This window comes from Toxotes jaculatrix, chromosome 17, assembly GCF_017976425.1.
Source record: "Toxotes jaculatrix isolate fToxJac2 chromosome 17, fToxJac2.pri, whole genome shotgun sequence".
Lineage (NCBI taxonomy): Eukaryota > Metazoa > Chordata > Actinopteri > Toxotidae > Toxotes > Toxotes jaculatrix.
In genome coordinates, this window is record NC_054410.1 from 13,602,317 (window position 1) to 13,613,674 (window position 11,358).

Genomic DNA, 11,358 nt, shown 5'->3' on the forward strand with positions numbered 1-11,358 from the left:
ATCACTGGACTGGATGTATTCACTTTGGTCATCTAAATTTATCCTATCACCCTTCAAAATAAAGTGCTGTAGAAATACTTAATGAAAACATAAACAACTCAACAATAATGAAAATAGAACAATTCTATCCAACTGTTCATGTTTTTAATTAAAAAAAAGTGTTTCCAAGAGTAATAAGTAAAACATTTACAGTTTGTGATCTAGTTAAGTGTTCACTTAGTGACATACATCGTCTCATACAACAGAAAGGCTTCACTTTAAAACAAAACAATCCCTGGAATCACCGTCCTGTTGCATTACAGAGGTAAACATAACCATGGAAATACTACTATGAAATAAAGGTTGGTTTCCAGCATGTTTTCTTTTTTTTTTTTTCCTAAGATCATTTTCATTTGACAGCATTCACCCTAAATAAACAGTGTAGGGAGCTGTGGAGTGCACAGCATCAGTTGTTTCCAGCTCGGACATTCGAAGGTGTCCTGTGAGTCAGGGGCGACGGATGTGTTTGCTCATAGCAAACACTCATTTTTATCTTACCCTCTTTGACGTATTCCTGTCAAGCTGAGTTCAGTCTGCATTCTCAGTCATTTTCTCTTTTTTTTTTTTGACTGCAATTATTTTATGTCCTTGAGAATGCAGTGGTCATTGCAAGACAATTATTGTTCTGTTTCCTCTTTCGTTGAAAACGGGTTTCGAATACCAATGTCGTGTAACACTGAGGTACAGGCTGCTCAGAATGCTGGAATATTAAAAAAAAAACATGAGAAACACTGATGTCAAAAGGCGATTGTTGAAGGTCAACAAGAGGTCTGATGGGTTTGAGAGCGCTGTTAGTGAAGTGGTGTTTGATGAGTCTTTTTAGGTAAATGCTGCCAATGATTGTGAGCAGAGTGGTGGACTGCATCTTTGTTTTTTTTACGTGAGAGAGCTCGGGGCAAGGCTGGAGCAGAGGGAAGAGGTACTCATGGAGGACAAACTGTACCACGCCCCCTCTAACCCCTCATACCCGCTCCTGAGTAGTGCTGGGAGCCGTCACATCCCATGTCTCTCGCCGGGGCCCTGAAACTCGGAAGTTTAGCTGCACTTGCAGGACTTGACGACCATGTTGGAGAGCTGCTCGACTTTAGGGGAGCGACCCACATAGTAGAGGATGGTGAGGGGCTCCAAGTCCTGAGGAACACAGCAGGGTGAGGCGGATGCTTCGGGGTTCAAGGTGTTGTAGAGGCTCAGCAGCTACAAGGAGGAGAAGAAGGAGACAGGGATCAGCAAACACAAACTCCCAAACAGATTCATGAGTTAAATGTGTTGTGGCACTTTGTCTCACCGAGCTGTGGGTGGTGTCTGCACTGCGTAGGTAAGGACAGGGACCAGAGCAGAAGTTAGCGTAGTACCCCTCAGGTTGATGAATCCACCTCCAGCCCAAATCCTGCCGGAAATTAATATAAAGTGGTCGCACACAGCAGTTCTCCTCATAATTGCTGCAGACAAGAGAGGACAGCGAGGATTACACTCTTCATTTCACAGATAACACACAATTTTAAAAGTAGTATACATTCTCCTCCCTATGGCCTCACGGCCAGAGATGAGAAAGAAGTTTAGAAATTCCACTCTTAGGTGTGCCCTTATTTTCCCTCTTGGAGTCAGCCCAGGTGTCTTTGGTGCAGCCTGTCAGCCTCACGGAGGAAATCCAAAGCTGAGGAGACGCCGTGTTAGGAGGAGGTTACTTTTTTCTCGTACTGGGACAGATCCCAACTTGTATCAGCTAATACCTGTGTCATGCTCGTCTGCAAGGTTAACAAGCTTATTCTATGTATCCTGTGCCCGTGCACTGCTCTTCCCTGCCATCTTGGTGAGAAGTGACAGCTGATATTTCCATTTCATGTTGCCTTGGCTGGTATACTACTTGACAATATAATGTAACCCCCCTGCCTGCAAGACAAATATAGCTGCCATTTTTATTTGCAATATTTTAACTAGCCCAGTGGTCAAATCTCCAAAACTGACAGGAACTGTGCAGGTGCAGCCAGAGGAATTATTTTAGAAAGTTAAAGACAATGAAAATAGTCCAACAGCACATAACATTTTCCAGGATGAGGAAATGTGCCTTACTTGAAGCAGTAATTGGTGTCAAGTGCCCGCTTGCGCCTGCGGGAAGAGGACTGGGCATCCAGCCTGTGGGGAGGGAGCATCATGAGGATGAGGTGGGGCTGCTCCTTTTGTTTTTTCGCACGGGTCCGTTCATCATAGTCTGCTTCCATACCTGCGGGAGCAAGTCAGTTAGTCTGGAGGATAAAACTGCACAAAAACACAGAAGATTTGTTGTGAGTTGTAAAGATGCCTGGGCTTCAAGAACCGCAACTCTAATCAGTGTAGTCAGTTGTAACTTTAATATAAGGACACTGTAATCTCCAGGCCGGGCTTCATTCATTTTTGGCTCACTTTTCTTCCCTCTGCTTATTTAACACTGGTCCCTCTAACTTCCTTCTTTCCTCCATTTTCCCCCCTGGGCCTGCGTCTGCTCATCCAATCTACCCCTGATAGCTTAAGCAGTGGATATCTCAGGAGAGATGCTGCTGGTGGATATGTACACCCCTCTTTAATTTGGGGCCAAACGTCTGAGCACCGTGGCAGCACATTCCTTGTGGCCAAGCCAGTCGGGAGTGTTCCCAGGACCGAGGGCCCGGGGGCTCCAGTGCTAAGTGAGATACCAGATCAATTGTATTCCCATGCTCTGTGTCTTTCTCTTTCTCCATGAAAGGAAACTCATTATCTTAACAAAAAGACTTCAAAGAGTATCGCTGCTAGAGGAACCTGTTGATGACTGGACTGAACTTTTTTAGACCAGTCTCATAATAAGGAGAGTATTGTCAGTGTTGTATTATAAACAGATTCTCAATCATCCTTGGAAACATTATTGTAGAAACACACAAACTGTTACTGATAAAACAACACATAAGGTAACTTTAACCTGGCAGTAAACACAGTGAAACCAAAGGCCCATTGAGGTTTTGTTCAAATCAAGAAAAAAAAAGAAACAAATTTTTGATCTAAAATATTTTGCCTTTCGTCCAGTCCACGGTATAGAGTCCACTCTGCCAAAACTGTGTTGCCAGATAAAGCTTCCTACTGACAGATTTGTAGGACCATATTAAACATCAAAAGAAAAATAATGACCAACCATTACATGCCAACTTCCACTGATAATCAAAATTTAAATTATGAAATTTTGGAAACACCTAAAACAGGCATTAAAAATAAAACCAGGACCTGAAAATAGCAACTGAGACCTACTAATGCAAATCATCCTAAAACCAGCACTGCCTAATAGCGCTAATCAGAATAAACCAAATTTTTCAACAAACGAGATGCCTATCTGGAACATTAGACAAATCAAACAATTTAAACAAACTGAATTGTTATCTGGCTCTTGATCATGAATACAATCTGGCAGAACATCTTTTCACTGTGAGAGATGAAAAGCAGAGACGAATTCTGACCAAATACAGACCAAACAAGAGTCTGGACTCAATGCACAACAGGCGAAATCAAGACCGAGATGTCTTCAGCTGGTACAAACAAATCGAATCAGCAAAGAAAATCTGGAAGACATTTGATTTACTGATCCCCCATTTTACAAAAAAAGTGATGGAAGCAGATAACTCTATATAAGAGGGGGATGTGCACACACAAATATTAAGCTATAGTCAGCATCCAGTTAGCTTAGCTAAATATCAGCATTCAAAACAGGGAGAAATGCTAGCCTGGCTCTCTCCACCGGTAACAAAGTCTCACTCTTGAGGTCTTGTTTTTTTTCCCAATTTTGATATTTTTGACACAGATTTATATAAATGAGTTTGAATCCTTGTTTTCAAAACTGTCCTCGTATCTTGTTAAACTGAAACTTTAACTGACGAAGGCAGGCTCCTAACACGCTTGCTGGTGCATGTCACATCACTGAGATATCAAATGCAGTCTCACCTTCAAACATGACCTCTAGCACCTCGTTGGCATTCTCGATAATGTCACCATTAGGCCTGAAAGTATGGCAGGGACAATGCACACTGATCTCCAGGCCATGATTGGTATCTGAGGGGAAATTAGAGAAGAAGGATGTAAGGAGCTGACATTTTTCCCTGAGGAAAAATCCTTCCTGTTAAATGAACTAGTCCCCTTTGGCTGGATATGTGATACAAGGAAAATTCGAGGTGTCCCACTCACGTCGGTCCATTAGCCACTCCCTCACCGTCTCTGTAACATCAAAGGAGACCCACTCAGACGTTCCCTTGGTCAGGACGTTCTTGCCCCCAATGTAGCGCTGTTTGATTTTGGGGTCGTCTTTCTGTAGGATCTGCAAGGAAAGATGAAAATGTGACCCAGCTGCATAAACTCACTTTTAGGCACATACTCACTGACACACAGAACCAGAGCTGTCTGTTTGAGCCAGACTCTCCAGGATGCCTTGGGCCAAACGTCTACTCTTCATGGAAAAAGTGACTCCCTGTGTTGATATCCCCATTTTGCAAGTTAATGCCTGCGTGTTACCCTCCTGCCAATGAGAACCTGGCTGTCCTTCACATCAGCAGTTCAAATTCTGAGTTTAGCTGGGCTCCTAGCTGCAGTGTCACACAGTTCAGAGAGCAGGCTTCCAGGTATCTCTGCGGGCGTTCAGGTCCTCACTGTGTTGTCATGTTGAGACCCCGAATGTACAAAACAGTGCCTGTAACAGTGTGTTTCAGACATTCCCTTTGTTCACCACCTCTTCTCTGAACAAAAGTGTTTATTTGCAGTGAGAAATGTGTGTGTTTGGGTGGTGGGTATGAGCACTTTAGCCCCACAGCAGTGCTATGGATAACCAGGTTCCTGAACATTGTCAGCATCTAATCTCCCTTCCTGTGGGAAAGAGAGGCCAGAGGACTGCGAGCGTCAGCCCGCTGCCAATGAGCTCCAGCCTGAAAAGTGTGGGGGTGAGCGAGCGGCTCCATTTACTCCCCCAGTGGGTGACCCTGCCTCTATCTCCTCCTAGGCCCCTGGAAACAATCTGAGGGTCTGACAGTCTGTATTCAGTGCTGGCTAGAGCCTTGCCTCAAAGGCGGTATGCAGTCCGGAGACGCTTGTCTCCCTGGCAGGAAATGTTGGAACCTGATCATTACTCCTAGTCTCTCACGGGGGATTAATGAGGAAACTGAAAAAAAAAAAAAAAATCCATTCTTGCCACCTCACACACACACACACACACACACACACACACACACACACACACACACACACACACACACACACACACACACACACACACACACACACACACACATCTAACAGATGCAAGCTTTAACACACTTCACAGAAAAATCCTGATAAACACACAAATGCAGGTGCAGATCTATAAACCCCCTGTTGAAAGCATAATGCCTTACTTGATCTAACAAGGATGGACAACCGCTTTGAGATTGACAGCTGAGAAAGAAGAAACTGCCGAATGGTAATCTAGGGTTTCTTAAAGACGGCTGTGCAAGCTCTTAAATTTGTCCAAATGTAGAATCCATTTGACTGTAAGCACATGGAATAATGATCAGTGCATGAAAAGAGAAGAGAGGGAGTCGGACACCCTAATATAAATGTTTTCATCTTTCTCGCTGACCTACACAGGCCTTCTGAGAGAAATAGAGCACATTACCCCCCACCTGCGCTCTGCTAACAGTGGAAATGAACGGTCAGTTCACACACCTGGTAGAGCTCAATCCTCTGCTCGTTTTTCTTGGAGTCTTTTTTGGGCGTCCGCAGGGCTCGAAATTCAGCCCGGAACAAGTTGGTGGCGTTCTTCTCCATGATCGAGACGTTGAAGCGGAATACCATGGAGGTGATACCCTTAGGGCAGTAGGGGAGGTCATCTGCAGGTAAAGTGGAAATGATGACTCAACAGTGGCTCTAAAGATGTTATTAGATATCTCCTTAAAAAAAAAAAATCAGATTGGAACTCTCTTTGTTTCTTTTGTCAGAATCCCGTTAAGCTCTTAGCCATCTGTTACCTCATTGTGTACATGTTATCAAAGCCTATTTTCCACTGACAACCCTACAGGGCTGGACATGTTTACCTTCTGATTATTGATCAGTTTTTTTGCAGAGGATTTCCCACTCCCACTGAAGATTACAGATAAAAATACAAATTTTATTATATATATTTTTTTAACTATTTCTAGTCCATTCCAGGGAGCCATTACCACAAACCATCTGCTTATGCTTTGTGCGGTCCGAGTTAGCAACAAGTTGAAGTCATGAAATGAAAACCAAATGTCCCATGTGGTGGTGGAGCAGGCTGCAGAGGGACGGCATCTCATGCTCCTCCTCCCACCAGCTCTGGAGCCCAACAGGTGCGCCGAGGGCTCGGACAGAAGCCAAGTATTCCCTGGAACCAAGAGATTTAGTTGGGAACATGTGGGCTCACGTGCTCGAGCAGAACACTACCTGAGAAACCATGGAAGAGGGGCAACTCCATCATGACAGTAACTCCACTGAGGGCTAGCTTGACAAGCAATAACATGCTGTGTGGGTGTAAGCATGTGATTGTACACTGACCTTTAGCAGAATCAGCAAAGTAAATGGCCACATTGTGATTCTATCTGAAAAGCTTCCTGTTACACTGAAGCCTTTCCCCTTTTTTATACCATAATACCATTGAACAGTTTATTATTTTAACAGGCCAAGCACATGCAGTGTTGAGCAAAACAAGCACATAGCAAACTTTTTATGAGCCAAGTGGAAACAGTCATTTACAGCCAAGCCATGGCTAATTTATTACCCCAAGCTTAAGCTTTATTACCAAGCCTCAGATTTGCTGGTGGCTGAAAGGGGGCATTGCACCTTTAGCTGATTTGCACCTCGAGCTGTTTCAGGACAAATGGAAACTTTTTCTGTGTCATGCAAAGAAAACTTGCACATCTCCAAGTATCTGTACTTCATTTGACCCATAATCCTATTTCAGTGTCCTCCCAGTCATTATCTGGTATTTCCACAAAGTTTTTTTTTTTCAACTTTCCCTATTTATAGGTGACCTTTTCAGCATTCATCCCCAGCCAGATATCTGTCCAGTGTTTCCACACAATCTATAAGGAGGAAACCTCAGTAGCCTTTTCCTCCCCCTCACTTCTTGCTTCTCCGTCTCTCCCCCCCTCTGCCTCCCCCACAGAAGGTGGAAAGCCCCACTTCGAGGGGAGATTTGAAATTCTAATCAAGTCTTTGGTTTCCTTTTGGATGACCTCATTTTTCCCATTGCAATGGTTTTAGGTGGATTTCACATTATGGCTTATTTTTGCCAAGGGTCTGAAAGGTAATTTGTTCCATGTTGGTGAATGGAGGCGATTGCTTGTATAATTAAAATGAAATACATTCACTAATATTCTGACCCCCGTCATTTTTAAATGATAGTTCTTTAGAGTGTTGTGATGCTGACATAAGTTTGACCTGTAACCCATGTGAAGACACACCAATCAATGTGCTTTAAGCTGCTACAGGGTTTCATTTCTACTGGTAAATCCAATCAGAAATGAAAAATTTTCTCTGTTAAATATTAGATTTAAAAATATACTCTATACAGTTTAAACATTATTGAAGTAAACATGTTAGAGCTACAGTAATGACTACTGATTTAGTTAAATTACAGACTACTGTAATTAGAAAATGGAGTTTTATTGCAGGGCTTTATCATTATCACGCTTGCAAAAGTCTATTTATAGTCATATTTAAAAGTCTGGATAACAAAATGATTCCCAGTTGATGTCATTCTCATATTATCACTCAATTAATCTGAACAGAGATGGGCTTTAAATTAGGTATTTAGAAGTAACATTGTACAGAACGCCTGAAGAATAGCTCTGGCAGTAAAGCTTCACATAAAACCGCCTCGCCCAGACGCTGTCCACCGCATCTCACACCCTGACACAAGCTCCGCCTCGCCTCTTGTGTCTGGGATCCTCTCCTGTCATGACACAGAAGCTTGCTGATAAAAACTCCAAGGAATCACCTCTTTTTGCCCTTTTGTCTGTGATGTCAGTCTCTCCAGAGCTTGTGGAGGTAAACAAAGGAAATAGAAAGCATAAGGCAGCAGGTGCTAGCCAGCTGCTGAGGTGTCTAGGTCTCATAAAGGACAACAGAAATTGCTTTCGAAATCTATTTGTTTGAGTGCTCTATTATCTGCTTAAATTGCAGCATCTGGGATTTGAATTTGTTTTCATTGCGCTCTCACATCTCAAGTTTGAGTTTCAGTTACCAATTACCCAGGAAATTAACATCAAAGTTTTAATAGATTCAAATGCTGCTTTTGAGTTTCTCGTCTTCATTCCTCAGACTGTGGACATTGACTGGCAGGCCACTACAGCAGATGAGATAATGTGATGGAGCTCTGTTCTGAAGAAAAACAACTTTTTTTTCCTCCCACTTGATTAAGGATGAGGAAGCAAAAATGGTAAAGGCATGGGAGTTGGAGTGGAGGGGGTGGGGGGTCTGTTTCTTTGGGTGCAGGCCAAAGACTTCTGTCTCTGTTTGTTCAGATGACATCATCTTTCTACTATCCCATATATCAGATACCCTGCTGTCCTCAGCGTTAGTCCTCTTTTTTTTTTTTACTGACCCAACACTGAGTCAACGATTGGCTTAACATTTCACTGAAACTGCATGCTTCAGTGTGCAAGGCATGGACTCTCTAATTTTAACCTATAAGGCTCAGTGTTGTTGTGCCAGAGTTCATCCTTCAGTTGAAACAGGTCTTCGTCTCATTTCTTCAGCAGCATTTGGGTTGTACTGATATAATTGGCCACATATCCTTCGTTTGTTGCCATATCTCAGTTTTGCTTCATCTGGTAAATGGCAAATGCCTGGATTTGCTTTAGTGGTAGTTTCTATCAAAGTAGTCTGGAGCAAGTGGCGCATTCGAGTATGAGAGAAAAGTTTCTGTTTAACTTTTTAACTGTGCATGAAAAAAAAAAGGCAAAACTTGACTGTACTCCCAAACACTCCCACCTTCCAAAAACAGTGAATGTAAAACTCATTATATCCAGAAGGAATGAAAATGAACTACGCTGCAAAATTATCAAGGTGACAGACATTATGTTCCTACACAGTGCAACATGCCCTGCTCTCTTCAAAATTACATCATGGAAAGCGAGAGAAAAGTGCTAATTAATGCAGGTTGGCAACCTTTGTTGATTTCACTAATAGCAGCCTCGCATAAGCTGTTTAAGGCAGTCAGTGCTGCCAGTACTAAGTCAAGTTCATGTCTTGTATTATCACCTACAGTATGGCCTACTGTATGAGACCAGCGTGATGTGTCCTGGGCACCTGGCCATCTCTGATCCCACTCCTTAGACCTCTGTTTGTTTTGGGAGCTCTGGCTACCTCTGACCAGCGGATAAACCCCGAGCTGTGTGTTTTGAATGTCAGAGGCACTTTGTGGGACCTGTGAAATGGATTTGATTCAGGACTTATGCTGGAACTGGCAGAGGCTCTGCTCAATGTCACAGCGCAGCATAAACACCTGTTGATTTCAAAATGGTAACACCACGCACTAACCGACCTCTGACCGTGAACAGGCACGAGTCCAACTCCTCCACTTACAAATGGACTTTCTCTGGAGAATCTGCTGCTCACTCAGCTTCTGTTTCTGGTTTCTGGAACAATCAATGGACCATAGTTTATACAGGAAATACCAATATGGATGAACAAGGGAATTAGATCATAACACTGAGCTGCTCAGCTCCTCGCTACTAGAAAGAAATAGTAGGGAAACAGAGGTGAGAGAGTCGTAACAGTGGATGAAAAATATTGGGTAACTCACGGCCAGAAAATGGAAATGAGGTATTGGAGTTGGCAATAAATACTAGACTTAACTGCCTGAGAATTTTCCCAACTCAGGAATGTGTCAGACTTAAGCTGGAGTTCCCATGGCTTTGGTGTGAGGTATGTATGAGGAATGGTGCTCATTCCAATTAGACTGTTTACTTTGCCCTCTCCTTTGCGCGCCGCTCCACTGCTCACAGGCGCGTCTGTGCGTAAAAGCTGCACGGACACGAGTGGACTGAACGCCATCTGGAAAAATTACATCCCTGTTTTTGACACTGATACCTCACCTATAATGCTTTTGTAATGTGGCCTGTCTTCTTAATTAGATCTGCACAAGTAAGTTTACAAAAAAAACCCGCAACAAATAATTTGGATCAAGTTTGGACATCTACTTCTAAAAATGCTGGCTGCATGGCGCACAGGCAAATAAAATTTATCAAAATTGACTGGAGAAAACATTTTAAAAAAGGCAGTTCACTTACTGTTTTCTGGAGGACCATTGATCATGTTGAACTTGTAAATCTCTTTGGCATAGTACTCAGTCTCCGTGTTATCCTGTCCACAACTCTGCTGCCTGTCTCTTCCCAGCTCCTCAATGAGTTCCTTGGTGCTGTTATAAAGGGCCAGAACCTGAAACGGTACTTGACTTGGACCTGTTGTTTGAGGCGGGCTGGTCAGCCGGAGTTTACTGAGGATCTGTCCCCGGACCGCCTCCACTCTCTTTTTCTTTATGTGGTCAATGTCCACAGTGGTGCAAGTGGATAGCGACAAAGTCATTGTCACACAGTTTGAGAGGAGGAAAAACAGAAGTGCTTTGCCCAGATTCATATTTCACTCTGCGTTCACTCACAACCGAGGCTTGTCAAGTAAAAGAAGGAAAAAACAAAGCAAAACAAACCAAAACTAAATTCCGATTTGAATAGAATCCCTTTTCTCTTTTCATTCAGGTCGTGAGTGAGTTCTGTTCCTGCAGGAATCCCATTTTCTCAAGTGCTATGTCATCTTTGCAAAATGCGCATTTGCATTGGAGCAAATCCGAGCCATTTTGGAAAATAACCTCAACTCTTCATCAAAACTCTTTATCCTACTCTTCATTCCCCTTTGTCTCATGCAAGCACCTCTTCCCTTCTTCTTTAGTTTACAGGGCACCAATCTCTGCACCGTGGTTCAGTTTCTCCATTGCACTGGGCTCAATCCATCCACTTGTTCTTTTGGAGTCAGTGCGCCTCTCTGCCAACTCCCTGCAGTTCAGCCTCAAACACACTCAGACGCTTTCCACTCTCACTCCTAATTTATAGTCTGAAGCTGTGACGTTTTACTGAGGGAGGGGCGGCAAGTTACAGCCTGTGCTCGGACAATGAGATCCGACCTATTCTGAGATGCGTTTAATAAGACTTTAAATTTTAAGTTGTCAAGGCTGTTTTTGAATCAAACCTTAGAAAACGTGCGTAATATTGAGCAATGCGTGATTTCGCAAGAGAGCGTGGCTCTCGAAAAGAAAGGAAAACCACATTGCACTGATTTGTC

At 43.2% G+C, this 11,358-nt stretch overlaps 1 protein-coding gene across 1 annotated transcript; it reads right to left on the bottom strand.

Moving 5' to 3' along the window:
• Positions 1-130: 130 nt before the first annotated feature.
• Positions 131-11,081, bottom strand: tgfb3 (transforming growth factor, beta 3). The gene is made up of 7 exons (XM_041060157.1): positions 10,314-11,081; positions 5,725-5,888; positions 4,219-4,348; positions 3,979-4,086; positions 2,110-2,260; positions 1,325-1,478; positions 131-1,233 (listed from the first exon to the last, which is right to left on the bottom strand). The coding sequence occupies exons 1-7, from the start codon at positions 10,657-10,659 to the stop codon at positions 1,075-1,077; spliced, it is 1,212 nt and encodes a 403-aa protein (XP_040916091.1). The 5' UTR covers positions 10,660-11,081; the 3' UTR covers positions 131-1,074.
• Between the last annotated feature and the right edge of the window lie 277 nt (positions 11,082-11,358).